This window comes from Microcaecilia unicolor, chromosome 3, assembly GCF_901765095.1.
Source record: "Microcaecilia unicolor chromosome 3, aMicUni1.1, whole genome shotgun sequence".
Taxonomy (NCBI): domain Eukaryota; kingdom Metazoa; phylum Chordata; class Amphibia; order Gymnophiona; family Siphonopidae; genus Microcaecilia; species Microcaecilia unicolor.
Window position 1 is genome coordinate 35,514,495 of NC_044033.1, and position 15,086 is coordinate 35,529,580.

The 15,086-nt window shown below is 44.7% G+C and overlaps 1 protein-coding gene across 1 annotated transcript in view; it reads left to right on the plus strand.

The window, feature by feature from the left end:
- PPP1R21 (protein phosphatase 1 regulatory subunit 21) overlaps positions 1-15,086 on the plus strand; it is a 200,592-nt gene that overhangs the window by 103,568 nt on the left and 81,938 nt on the right. Inside the window, exon 14 of the mRNA XM_030195830.1 lies at positions 8,286-8,413. Coding sequence (XP_030051690.1) covers positions 8,286-8,413 — 128 coding nt within the window. The remainder of the gene's footprint in view (positions 1-8,285; positions 8,414-15,086) is intronic.

Consider the following 15,086-nt stretch of genomic DNA (forward strand, 5'->3'; position numbering starts at 1 on the left):
GTTGGCACCCGAGAAGCGTCTGCACCGAGAGGATCGCTCCCCCTTGATATAGGAGGTGCTGATGTGTCAGTCTCTTAGCAGCCCGGTGCCTGCCTCCGAGCCTCCACGGATTCTAACACCACCTGTTCCATCGACCTCGCAGCCTTCTCCGATGGTGGCTCTCGAGGAGCGCATCCAGGCCTTGTTTCCAGAACTTCTGGAAGGATTGCTGCGTCATTCAGCTTCGGAATTGGGGGTGCTTGCGCCTTCTGTACCATCTGCTACAGCGGCATCTGGCCCTTCACCTGCGGTGAGGTCCCCGACTGCGGTGCCGCCTGTGGCATCGGCGTCAGATGCCACCCAGGTTGACTCTCCCTCGACATCAGTGGAGGGAGCTTCGCCGCAGTCAGACCGGGCATCGGCCTCTCAACATCGCCGTAGAAGATATCGTTCCTCGGCGTCGAGGCAGGTTCAGTGTCGAAGCACCTTAACACAGGCTTTATCCGATACTGAGCAGGAGCACTCGTGGGAGTCAGAGGAAGATCCCAGGTACTTTTCGTCTGATGAGTCCTTTGGGATTCCCTCTGATCCTTCTCCTCTGCCAGAAAGGAGACTCTCTCCACCAGAGAGTCTGTCCTTTTCCTCTTTTGTCCGGGAAATGGCTACAGCTATTCCCTTCCTTGTGGAGGTTGAGGATGAGCCCAGGGCTGAGATGCTCGAGGTCCTGGATTATTCTTCTCCACCTAAAGAGGCTGTTACAGTTCCTCTGCATAAGGTACTGAAGGAAGTCCTTATGCGAAACTGGTTGGCCCCTCTGTCTGGCCCTGTGAGCCCGAAGAAAGCTGAATCCCAGTATCGGATCCACGGTGAACCTGGATTGATGAGGTCCCAGTTACCCCACAATTCCATGGTGGTGGACTCCGCCCTCAAGAGAGCCAGGAGTACTAGAGACTTTGCTTCGGCGCCCCCAGGCAGAGAAGCTAGAACTCTTGATTCTATTGGGAGGAAGACGTATCAGGCTTCTATGCTCACTGCCAAAATTCAGTCTTACCAGCTCTTCACGAGCGTACACTTGCGGGACTCAATACGGCAACTGTCGAGCTTGGTTGAAGCACTCCCTACGGAGCTGGCTGAGCCTTTTCGCCAGGTGGTCAGGCAGCAGAAGACATGTCGAAAGTTCCTGGCCAGGGGTATATTTGACACTTTTGATGTAACATCCAGGATTGCTGCTCAGGGTGTAGTGATGCACAGACTCTCATGGCTGCGTGTCTCTGACCTGGATCATTCGGTCCAGCAGCAAATGGCGGCTGTTCCTTGCAGGGGGGGGACAACCTTTTTGGTGAGAAAGTAGAGGATCTTGTTGATCAGATCAAGAAGCATAATGATGCTATGGATTCTCTCTCCCACCGGGCGCCTTCTGCTACTGCCTCCTCATCTAGGAGGTATTTTGGGGGGGAAGAGGAGTGCTCCCTATTCCTGTCCTAGGCATAGTACACTCCTGCTTCTCAGCAGCCTGCCCAGGCTCAGCCCCAGCACGCTTGTTCTCATCAACAGCGTGCGTCTAAGGCCCATACTGCTCCCCAGCAAAAGCAAGGGACGAACTTTTGACTGGCTCCAGTTAAGCATAGCCTCAATAAAAGTGTTAGTACTGGACAGCTTACCAATTGGAGGGAGGTTGATATTTTTTCACCAAAGTTGGCCTCTTATAACCTCCGACCAGTGGGTTCTTCAAATAGTCCAGTTAGGATACACTCTCAATCTGAAATCCAAACCTCCAAATTGCCCACCAGGAGCTCATTCTTACAGCTCCCAGCACAAGCAGGTACTTGCAGAGGAACTCTCTGCCCTTCTAAAGGCCAATTCAGTGGAACCCGTTCCATCAGGGGAAGAATGGCTGGGATTCTATTCCAGGTACTTCCTTGTGCAAAAGAAAACGGGGGGGGGGGGGGGGGGGGGGTGCGTCCCATCCTATACCTAAGGGCCATGAACAAATTTCTAGTCCGAGAAAAGTTCAGGATGGTTTCCCTGGGTACCCTTCTTCCCATGATTCAAGAAAACGATTGGCTATGCTCTCTGGACTTAAAGGATACTTATACTCACATGTTGATAAACCCAGGTCACAGGAAGTATCTTCAATTTCGGCTGGGAACTCAGCACTTTCAGTACTGTGTACTGCCCTTTCGTCTGGTGTCTGCGCCCAGAATGTTCACAAAGTGCCTAGCGGTAGTCGCAGTTTCGCAACACAGACTGGGAGTACATGTGTTCCATTATTTCGACGATTGGCTGGTGAAGAGCACTTCGGAAGCAGGCACTCTACAGTCCATGCGAATGACTATTCAGGTGTTAGAACTGCTGGGTTTATAATCAATTACTCCAAGTCCTATCTCACCCCAACTCAAAAGTTGGAATTCATTGGGGCTCTGTTGAGCACAAAGACAGCGCAAGCTTATCTTCCCAAGACAAGGGCAGACAACCTCCTATCACTGGTGTCCATAGTTCGAGCGTCTTAACAGATCACGGCTCGGCAGATGTTGAGACTTCTGGGGCACATGGCCTCCACAGTTCTTGCTTCCCAGTGGTATCAAGCTGTGGGGAGTCTAGAGGATGTAATCCAACTGTCCACCAAATTCCAAAATTCTCTAAAGTGGTATTTGTGACCTGGATTGGCCACTTTTGGAAACAGGATGCTGGGCTCGATAGACCTTTGGTCTTTCCCAGTATGGCAATACTTATGTACTTATATAAGCGCTATCATCAAGTCACATCAGATTGCATCTACTGTAGCAACAATGGCATTCTGCAAGCCTGCCTCACGAGATACCATCTGAAAAGCAGATATGTGGTCTTCTCTTTATGCTTTACTACGTATTATTTGGACCAAGAGTCAGCAGTGGTAGTTAAGCCGCCATTTTGATAATGTGCCCAGGAGGAGGAAGTAGGATTTCCTGCTTCAAGCTCCTCCTCCAGCTGCAAAGGTATGAGGGGGTTGAAGGGCCAATGGGGATTGTCTTTGAGGGTTGGGCTTTGCCAGGAGTCCCACTGGATCACCAGGGCCTTAGCTATTGGGGGGTGGGGAGCCTCGAGCCCCACTAGACCACCAGAGCCTTAGCCATTGGGGGGGGGGGGGGGGGGTTCTGGGGTCCACCAGACTACCAGGGCTAGTGCTTTCTGGGCATGCACAGGACTTCTAATACACAACTTGAGCGCATTCCCAGGAACAAACCTCCTGCACAAGCCCCTAGTGCTCAACACTAACAACACGCCTAAATTTGCATTTCATTAGTGTTGAGTATTAGGGAGTTCCTTCACCACGGTTTTGGCCAGGGGCGTAGCCACGGGCGGGCCTGGACGGGCCCAGACCCAGCCACTTTTGCTCGAGGCCCGCCCTAACTAGCCCCAACCCGACATCCCTCGCTGCCTTTTCTCCCACAGCTCCAGGTCCGGCCGTCTGGGAGCGTTGCCTGCCTCAAATTCTGCTCCTCCCCGCTGCTGCCTCGGTCCCTGCAGCTTTCTTTTTTTGGCCCGTCGTTGGCAGCGCAGCGATTCACACAGGCAGGTCTGCTCCCCTCTGCCGCGTCTGTCTGGCCCTACATAAACAGGAAGTGCATCAGAGAGGGTCGGATGGACGCGGCAAAGGGGAGCGGAGCTGCCTGTGTGAATTACAGTGCTGCCAGCGATGGGCCAAAAGAGAATGCTGCAGGGACGGAGGCAGCAGTGGGGCGGAGCAGAATTTGAGGCACGCAACGCTCCTGGAGAGCCAGACCCGGAGCCACAGGAGAAAAGGCAGCGAGGGTGTTGCATTGGGGCAGGATGAATTGGAGGAAGGCAGAAGTGCTGGACTTGGGGGAGGGGGGGATTGTGTTGCCGGACTTGTGGAAGGAAGGGGATTGGAGGGAAGGGAGAGAGCTGCTGGATGTGGGAGGAAAAGGAGGAGGGGATCTGGATGGAAGCTTCTTGCCAGGGGAGGGAGAGGAGGAAGGGGTTGGAGAGAAGGGAGAGAGCTGCTGGACAAGGGAGGAAGAGGAAGAAGGGACTGGAGGGAAGGGAGAGAGCTGCTGGACATGGGAGGAAGAGGAGGAGGGGACTGGATGGAAGGGAGAGATCTGGTGGACTTCAGAGGAAGAGGGGGCTGGAGGGAAGGAAGACAGCTGCTGGACTGGGAGAAATAGGAGGAGGAGACTGGATGGAAAGGAGAGAACTGCTGGAGGAAGAGGAGGAGGGGATCTGGATGGAAGGGAGAGAGCTGCTGGACTTCAGAGGAAGAGGGGGCTGGAGGGAAGGAAGACAGCTGCTGGACTGGCAGAAGGAGGAGACTGGAAGGAAGGGAGAGAGCTGCTGGATGTGGGAGCAAGAGGGGGTTGGAGAGAGCTGCTGGACGTGGGAGGAAGAGGGGGAGGAGAACTGGAGGGAAGGGAGAGAACTGCTGGTACAGCACAAGGAGGGAGGGAAGGGAAATAGATATACTAGACCAAGGAGATGAAGGAAAAGGGTACAAATAAACCTACAGTGTGAGGGAGGAAGGGAGGGTGAGGTGGGTGGGCAGGCAGGGAATCAAGTAACCAAAGGAGATGCTGGAAAGGGGAGGGAGTGAGAGGGAGAGAAGCTGGATGGGGTAGAATCAGAGAGGGTTGAGATATATTGGCACTGGGGACGATGAGAGGGGAGAAGCTGGACAGAAATATAGGGACACAGAGAAAGGTAGATACTAAACATGGAGGAAGATAGAGGTATAGAGATGGATAGTGGACATAGAGAGAGTGGAACTATCAAATTTGCATGAGACCTTGGTGAGTGAGTTAAGAGAAGGATGTAGAAACCAGAGAGCCTGGGACCAACATGACTTGAAAAATAAAATGAGCAGACAACAAAAGGTAGAAAAAATTGTATTTTTCTGATTTGTGACTAGAATATGTCAGATTTCAAAAATGTACATCCTGCTAGATATGGCTGGGGCCCAAGGCAGAAATTTGGGAGGGGACACAAAAGCTTACTAACAGGCTGCACCTTCTTCAGCTTCCAGCTGGCCTGGGGTTCTCTCTGTCTAGGGGGCCAAACACAGTTGCCCTAGTTGTACCTCCCCTAACATTGTCTCTTGCATGTGATTTTGCACAGTATAGGAGAAAATGCATCTCTTTGTATTTTTCTGTGCTGTGCTAAATGCAAGGTCTGGCCTCGTGGGATTTTGATTTAATTTGTTTATGGTTTGTGGTCACTTCTTCTGTATTTGTGTTCTGTGTATGTGACCAAAGTATTCTGTGAGCATCAATTTTCTATGTAGTATTCTATAGTACTTTGGCTTCTTCAGTTTTCTTGATGTATTGATATTTTAGGGCCTCACTGTAATATTTAGGGCATATTTAAGGGAAGCCTGTGTGTGTTGGTGGACCGTGGCTCAGTGGAGAATGAAGAGTGGACCCTCTTATATTTCCCCTAGCTCTCAATGTGGCCTGCAGCCACTGAGGCCAGCACTGCTACTCCCATTGAAGTTATTGGGAGTGAGGTAGTTGTGCGGTAGGAGTAGGGGAGTGGGCAGGGCATATCAGGTAGCAGGTGTTTCTCTAGTGCCCATCCACCCAACCTGTTGGCCCACCCAAAAATTGCTACGCCACTGGTTTTGGCACTATTTAGAACAGCATCGGGACCTGGGAGAGCAGTTCCATCCTAGTTCTGTCAGATGATATTGCCCACTTTTGTGCTTTATCAGTCCTGTAGTGTACAGAAAACACGTGTTACAGGTTAGCAACATCACTGTTTTCACGATTTTGTGCTGTGCTGTTTTTGATTGCTCCTGTACAAAAATTGTTCCAGATTTATTAGTGAATAATCCTTCCTTTGAGTGCCAGAGGAGCTTAGGGAAATTGAGATTGGCCAGTTCTATTAATTCATTATATGTTCATCTTTACTGCCATAGACCAAAAGCAAAAAATGGCTTGGGAAATTGATGGCAGGAAATTGAAAAGTTTTGAATGATGAAATGAGTTCGAATTCTGTGCATGTTCAGAAGAGAAAGATAACTTAGCATTTTGGGAGGTTTTTTGTTAATGTAGTTCCAAAGAGGTACATGCTGCAGCAACAAATTGGCCCATCCTGCACTGCCAGTTCTTCAGTTTTTTCTGTCTGCATATTTTTGCTTTCAGCAGCATGTTTATAAACTGAAATGTCAATCATTTACAGTCTAGCAACCCTGCCTCTGTCCCTTGAGTCACAACAGTGCTGCTCGTCTGATAGGGATGTGCATACGACAACATTTCAGTTTCGGCTTTTCCCCTTATTTTTAGACTTCTTATTTTAGTTCATTTCCCACATTTGTTTTTTTAAAACAATTTTTAATGTGCGTTGGGCATTTTCCACATGCACTAATTGACAGTCAATTCAGTTTAGCACACACTAAATGCACACCAACAAATGAACATTCTTGTGCTTTCCCCACCATCAGGGATTCACTGGGCATAACCGGGCAGGATCATAGCTCTGAAACACAGTGCCAGGAAAGACTAAGCCAGCAACCATCAATCCACAATTTCAGGAATAACATGCATAAAATGTTTGTACGTTTGGGTAGCTTGCCAGGTGCCCTTGACCTGGATTGGCCGCTGTCGGGGACAGGATGCTGGGCTCGATGGACCTTTGGTCTTTTCCCAGTATGGCATTACTTATGTACTTATGAACTCCTTTCAGGCAAACTAGATATTTTTGTTTCCTTTGTAGTTTTAATTTGTCTAATATTTCACTTTCAGATCAGTTTGTAAATTCTAGGCTTATTGTTAATGACAACTATACAGATAACATATCACAATAAACAAGACTAGAATGGATTTAAGTCCTATGGATGTGTGTCTCCAGTTTGTTTTTTTCTGGAATCAGTGAGATGACGCTTTGTTACAGTTATACACTAGAAAATTAGGAGAAAATGACAAAATGTTACTAGGTATCGATATTTTCACAAGATACTTTATTTTGGCAGAAGCTACAAACCATGGGCTTGGCTATCTGGCTCAGGGGATCTAGATTTGGATCCCATGGCCAGTGAGATCTTTTGAGTCTGGGAGTATCGGAGGTGATGCACCTCGAGCTAGGGAAGGAGGGAATATGGCTACTGCTCCATTGGCAGCCCCTGGTCACCATTCGGTGTAGGTGCTCTGGAGCCTGCAAGGGTCTCCTATCTGCCTAGGCCTGACTCTGGGGAAGGGCCAGTGCAGCCAAGAACAGTCAAACTACAAGGAGGCAAAAATATAATTTTGGCAGGAAAAAAGCAAAAATCATTATTCCAGCCACATGAAAATCTTGGGCAGGAACTTAGGATATGTGAAAAGGGAGTGTGTCTTATTCTCTTAGAGGTCCTTTTACTAAGCTTCGTTAGGTGCTAATACGTTCCTAATGCAGCAAAAAATAGGATATCGCCGGTCATGCTACAGCATTACGCAGTAATTTTAGAATGTGTGCATGCTAACCATGCACTGAAAGATGTGTTTGTAATTTTTTTTTTTTTTAGGGGGCATGTCAGGGGCAAAGAGTGGGCATTTCTGCGCTAGCCAGTTAGCGCTTCTACATTACTATGTACTAACTGGTTGACGCACAGGTAACACAGGAACCTTTACTGCCTAAAAAATAGGTGTGGTGTTGCCATGATAAATTTTTTTAAAAATTAGCCACACACTAATGGCAACATTAGTGCATGGTCATTAATGTAAAAAAAATTGAAAAAAAAGCTGTTTTATGACTGCGGTTAAAATAACTTTAGTGTGCGGGAAAGACCCACGTAAAGGTGCGTAAAGGCCTATTTTTACTGCAGCTTGGTAAAAGGGCCCGTTAATTAAGGAACTCTTTTACTGAAACTTAGCGCAAGCTAAATTCTGCATGTCATGTGATATTTAGTCTACGCCAAGGGCGTAGCCAGACTTTGGCGGGAGGGGGTCCAGAGCCCGAGGTGAGGGGGCACATTTTAGCCCCCCCCCCCCCCCGCCATTGCCGACCCCCCCCCCCCCCCCCCCCCCCCGCCCGCCATTGCCGCTGCCACCACCACCACCACCACAAACTTTGTGGTGGTGCAGGACGTCAGAAACAGAAGGAAGCCTTTTGCGAGAAGAGGATCTCGGCTGGCGTGGGTTGGGGTCCCCCGCCAGCAAAGGCAGGTGATGGTGGGTTGGGAGCAGGGGTCGAGAGGGTCGTCGGCAGGGGGGGTCCAGGGCCAAATCTATGGGGTGCCCAGGCCCACGTAGCTACGCCACTGGTGTACGCTAAGCTTTACTAAAAGGGCCTTGTAAGTAAGTAATTAAAATGAACTTGTGGAATTTTGTTGTCTCTAGATATTTCCATGCACTACAGTCAGAAGGCTTCCCTTGAACAGGAGCTTCCGACAGCCACAGAGAAGCTTAGAACAACCAATGACTGCATCTTATCCTCTGTAGTTGCCTTAACAAATGGAACAGGCAAGGTAACTCAACATTGCTCGTATATGGTTACAAGACTAACTTGTTCTGTAATGTTAGTGCCTAGGGGGATCATTTTATAAATGACTTGAGCATGGAGAACAAAGTGCACTCAGGTAGGCATTAATAACATTTCCCCAGGGTAAGTGTACACAAAATTAGGTTTGAGGAAGACATAGCATCTGTTTTTATTTTTTTTAAGTGATGTATGCCTAGGCACTGCTAGAACTGGAGAATGTTGGGGCCGGCTCTTTTGTACTTTTCCCTTATAATATACATGAATAATTGTTGATTCTTACCAGAACATACAGACAAAATTTCTCTTGCCTCAGAGCAGGTGTAACTTTGTGTGGGAGCTTTTGGGGAGATAGTTTTATAATGGCACACAGGTGAATAAGTTGCTTTTATAAAACAAGCTCAGTATATGATCCTATGTACCTTATAGCCTGGATGTCATATTATAAAACTACCTTTTGTTTTATACTCAGAAAGTGGTTCTGATGAAATTGCATGGCTGAATACCTGTGTAAAAGTATATGTGCTGCCAAGATGGTTTCATACTTGTTTGTGCACGGCAGGTGGGCATTCTGGGGGAAGGAAGGTAGGAAGAATTGGTGCAAGGCTGGGATGTATGCATATTTTAAAAACTAAAATACATGAGTAGTATACACATTCACACTTTCAGAGTACATGTCAATATGTGAATATTTATGTGTTGTTGGGGATAGTTAAATAAAGACACATAGGTGCCTTATTTTGCTTTTATAAAATAGGTGCCATTTTGTCATTTTAACATAGACACATTTTTATATAATTACCCTCTGTATGTGTATTGCAGGACTCCTAAAAACTGCATATAGCTATAGTATATCTCAAGGTCAGCAGCTGCTGTCTGTCTGCTGTGGCCTGATTTTCTTTGAGAGGGCTTTTTTTTTTTTTTGCTACAGGACTACTTCTACTACTACTATTTAACATTTCTAAAGCGCTACCAGGGTTACGCAGCGCTGTACAATTTAACAAAGGAGGACAGTCCCTGCTCAAAGGAGCTTACAATCTAAAGGACAAAAAGTGCAGTCAATCAAGCGTGGATTATGAGACAATTCTTCAAAAATAAAGATAAAGAATTTATGGGTTTAAAAATACGTATATTCCCTGATGTTTCTAAGGAAACACAAAGACGTAGACAATTTTTGCTCTTAAAACCAGGTGTCCTTCAGTTGGGAGCTACCTTTTACCTACGTTACCCTTGTAAGTGCGTAGTTTGTTACCAGTCAGTGAAGTATGTTTTTTATGAAGCCTCACAACTTACAGAATTTCTCGTTACCAGAAGAGTTTGAGATCTTTAGGGAATATAGAGCTATGATTGAAATAGGAACTCTTTGTTTAGTCAGGTTTAATAATTTTCAATATTATATTCTTCTTTATTTTCCACATGTGTAATTCTTGGATCACAAAACTGAGGACTCGAGTGTACTTATCTGTTAACTCTTAATTGTGAATTAAGGATGTATTTGTTTTTTTTTTCTGTTTCTTTGATGAAGTACCTTTTCTGTTCAAGATGTAAAGCTTGATGAATAATGTAAAAATTATAAATAAAAAAAATAAAATAAAAAAGTGCAGTCAATCAAGTTGGGGGCAGTCTGGATTTCCTGGATAGAGGTACAATGGTTAGGTGCCGAAAGCGACATTGAAGAGATGGGCTTTGAGCAAGGATTTGAAGATGGGCAGGGAGGGGGCTTGGCATATGGGCTCAGGGAGTTTATTCCAAGCATAGGGTGAGGCGAGGCAGAAAGGGCGGAGCCTGGAGTTGGCAGTGGTGGAGAAAGGTACTGAGAGGAGGGATTTGTCCTGTGAGCGGAGGTTACGGGTAGGAGCGTAAGGGGAGATGAGTGTAGAGAGGTAATGAGGGGCTGCAGACTGAGTGCATTTGTAGGTTAGTAGGAGAAGCTTGAACTGTATGCGGTACCTGATTGGAAGCCAGTGAAGTGACTTAAGGAGAGGGGTGATATGAGCATATTAGTCTAGGCTGAAGATAAGACGGGCAGCAGAGTTCTGAACGGATTGAAGGGGGGATAGATGGTTAAGTGGGAGGACTGCAGATATTCTCAGCTTTTAGTGTATAGGCGCTATAGACTAGATTCTATATATTGCAACTCAATTTCCGCTTGGAAATCAGAGCATTCTATAAGGTACGCTTTAATTTAGGCATACGTTATAGAATATGCCGAGTGCTGCTCCTCGCGACTAAATTTAGTCGCGGTCCATTACACCTGGTGTAAATCCCGATGCATAAATTAGGCACGGACGGGGTTGTATTCTATAACATGCATGGATTTTAGAAATGCCCATTCCACTCCCATAACCACGCCCACTTTTCAATTATGCAACAGAATTTACACACACCATGTTACAGAACATGCTTAGTAAGTTGTGCGAATAAATCTTAATGCCAAAAGTATGCTTGCCAACATCCAATTAACAGTACTGATAAGCTAGTTAACCAATTAAGTTATGCCCCATCGCAACACCTGATATCTGTTTAAAAAGCCTACCTTCAAATTGAAAAAAATTATTTTTTAATGCTAATGATGCTAAGTCTACTATGAATGTGGTTGGGACCCGAGAATCAGCTCTATGTTCTAAAATGTGTTGGATTATTTGTAGTAAATAATTAGCAGATTTTAGTACACACAGCTTCAGCTTTAGAAATGTTAATTTCTTTCTTCATCTCTCTCTCATTCACCCCTGAATAATTCACTGCTGAGTCACTTTAAAGTTGAAGTAACAAAACATCTGTTTACTCACAGTTTGTAGTTAGATTATAATCAGACAGGCTTATATATACATATTACTATACATTTGTCTTATCAGCTCCTTCCATGTGCTTAGATGGTAATGGATGCTCACACCACCATAGATCCTCTCAGGTTAGGAGAGATCATGAGCTCCATGTGCTCCATGTGCTGCATGTGCTGTGTCTGCTGCATCTAACCCCCACAGGAAGTTGCATAGCTATGTGACCTCTCTAAGTAATTCACATCAGAGGTCACAGAGTAATCACAGAGAAATAATAGGTGACAGGCAATGCATGCAAAATACAATACATTCCAACAAACCCCTTCTCATGCATAACTGTCATGCAATTATTTATTCATACAAAGTCCAAGCTTTATACGCAGATTCACAAAATGTTCTCTGGGTAACGGTTTGGTCATGATGTCAGCTGTCATCTCACTGGTGTGACAATAGTGTAGACTGATGACCCCTTCTTTCGCCAACTCTCGCACGTTGTGGTATTTCGTTGCGATGTGCTTGGTGCGTGACTGAACCTTGTCATTCTGTGACAGTCGGATGCAGCTCTGATTATCTTCCATTATCTGGATTGGTCTCTGTTCAGCTATTCCGAAATCCAGCAAAAGTTTTTCAATCCACATCAGTTCTCTGCACGCTTCCGATACAGCCACGTATTCAGCTTCTGTAGAAGACAAACTCACAATACTTTGTTTATGACTGGCCCATGAAATTTGTACATTTCCATACATAAACACATATCCACTTGTGGATTTATAATCAGAATGATCCCCTGCCCAATCTGAATCACAGTAACATATTAGTTTTGGATTACTATTGGCTGAAACCTTTAATTTACAATCAATGGTACCCTTTAAATACCTTACCATCCTTTTAACTGCAGTCCAATCTGATTTGGTAGGTGAGCTGACCCTTCTGCTCAAAATTCCTACTGCATTTGCTATATCAGCCCTGTATGTGGTAGTTAGATATAAAAGCTTACCTATGGCTGATCTATATTGGATGTTATCTGGTAAAGGTTCTCTTACTGTTTCATCCTTCAGAAAATCAGTGATCATGGGAGTGCTTACAACTTGGGCATCTTGCATACCTAAACTTTCAATAAGCTCATTTATTTTCTGCTTCTGGCTTAGAAAATAAGAACCATCATTTTGTTTCTCAATTTCTATACCAAGATAGTATGACACATTACCCAGTTCTTTTATCTCAACATTGAGGTTTAAACACTTTACAATGTCCTTGTACTCTTGCTCACTTTTGCTTGCAATGAGCAGATCATCAACAAAAGCTAAAATGTATGCATATTGTCCATTTGTGCACCTAGTGTACAAGCATTTATCTGCTTCACCTTGCTTAAATCCTAAATTTGTCAATATTTCATGCAATTTATCATTCCAACATTTCGCACTTTGCTTTAATCCATAAAGACCTTTGTTTAATTTACACACTAGCTGTCTTTGTTTTGTATTTATGAAACCTGTTGGCTGTTCCATGTACAAGTCTTCAGTTATTTCTCCGTGAAGAAACGCTGTTTTCACATCAATGTGTTTGACTTGCATGCCTTTTGAGACTGCAATGCTCAGAAGTGTTCTTATTGTCGTGTGTTTCACTACAGGTGCAAACACTTCATCAAAATCTTCTCCATATTTTTGAAGATATCCCTTTGCGACTAATCTGGCTTTATACCTTTCCACTTTTCCTTGTGCATTCCTTTTTAACTTGAATACCCATTTGCATCCTATAGCTTTCTTGCCAGGAGGTAATTTTGTAAGAATCCAAGTATTATTTTTATCCAATGCATCAATTTCTTCTTGTGCAGCTTTATGCCATTCAGCAGCTTCTTCTGCTGGCATTTTCTCAATCTCATCCCATGTTAAGGGCTCTTGAGCTTCTGCTGACTTTGTTAGGTAAGACAGTCTTGGGGGTGGAACACCTTTGTTTTCCCTGGATGAGCGTCTGACAACAGGTTGGTCTGACCTTTCTGCATCCTCTATATCTGAGAGTTCTTCTCCAATTGATTCCCCTTCTCCAACTGTACTGTCTTCTTCAATGATCCTTTCTGTGTCTGTTTCCTCTGCCTGTTCCTCGTTAGATACAGGTGAGTTGCTTTCAGACATCTGCCTTGGTATGGCATTTATATACACTGGCATGTCTATTATGGTTCTAGTTTCATATTCTGGATGATAAGGCTCATCTGGGATAATCCAGCCTTTATCAACCCTTTTGTTTTCATCAAAATATGTAACATGTCTTATGCCAACAATGCCAGTTTTCAGATTCAAAATTCTATATCCTTTGTGTCCTGGAGTATAGCCAACTAAAATGCCCCTTTCTGTTGTGGAATCCAGCTTATGCCTTCTTTGCTTTGGTACATGAGCATATGCTGTACTTCCAAATGTTCTTATATGTGACAGGTTTGGCTTCCTACCATGCCATGTCTCATGTGGTGTGCGCTCAGCGCCTTTAGTTGGCATTCTGTTTTGTAGGTACACTGCTGTGAGAATGGCTTCCCCCCATAGTCTTTTAGGGAGATTGCTATCTGACTGCATACATCTGGTCATTTCCACAAGTGACCTAAATTTTCTCTCTGCAACAGAATTTTGCTCTGGTGTATAAGCTACTGTTGTGATATGTTGAATGCCTTCTTGTTCTAGAAATGTGCGCATGCTTTGTGAAGTGAACTCACCACCATTGTCGGTCTGAAGAACCTTTGGTTTTCTTTCAAATTTATTGCTCACCATGGCTACGTATTTCTTCAGCATGTCTGTGACTTGACTTTTTTCTTTCAGCAAATAGGCCACACAATATCTAGAGAAATCATCCAAGAATATTAGCACAAATCTGTTATTTCCCAATGATGGGATATTAAACGGTCCACATAAGTCACTGTGTATTAAGTCCAGCACTTTATTACTCCTATTTCCTGTGTATGCAGGAAATGAGGGTCTCACACCTTTTTGAGTAACACAGTCTATGCATTTCTCCATTTTACCAGCATCTGCACTTATCTGAATGCCGGTGGCCAGTTGCTTACTGTAAAGATCCTGGATCACCTTAGAATCACGATGTCCCAGGCGGCGATGCCAGATTTCCAGACTACATTTACCATCATTCTTCCTTACTTGCGCCATATGTGAGGCTTCACCTGAAATGTTCAGCTTATAAACATCATTATGCATAAAAGCTTCAGCATACACTTCATCATTTTTAGAGATTGTGCACTTACTGTTTTCAAAATGAATCACAAATCCCTTCTTATCTAATGTAGATACACTAAGCATATTGCAAACTGCTTGGGGAATATACAAGACATCACTTACAGGAATTTCTTTAACTTCATTAGACACTTTGCATTTTAAGAATCCAATACCTTTTGCTTGGATCTTAGCAGTCCCTGCGTTTGCAGTTTTAAGAATACCTTCCTCTGGACACATTTCCTGAAAGAAATTCTTACAATTGGTTAAATGGCATGTGCTCCCTGAATCCAAAATCCAAGTACTTTCATTTGAATTATTATTTACCATAGTCAAAGATTTTTCTGCCATTAGTAAGCCCTTGTGTTTATCTTTGTCCTTCATACATTTCCTGGTTTGAAAATTCTTTAGTTCCATTGGCTTAGGTGAGCTAGAGGGAGTGTTTTGTGTTTCCTTACACCATTTAGATACATGTCCCTCCTTTCCACATGAGTAGCAAATCAGCTTGCCCTTGGGTGGAGTTTTCCCATAGCTCCGCCTTCCTCTGTTCTTTGCCAAGAAATTTGTTTCATTTCTCTCTGACTTGCTTTGAGAACACATCTCCTCAGAATCATTTATTATGCATTCCTGCCTTAGTTTTGATGTTGCCTGTTCAAAAGATTGCCCTTCAATG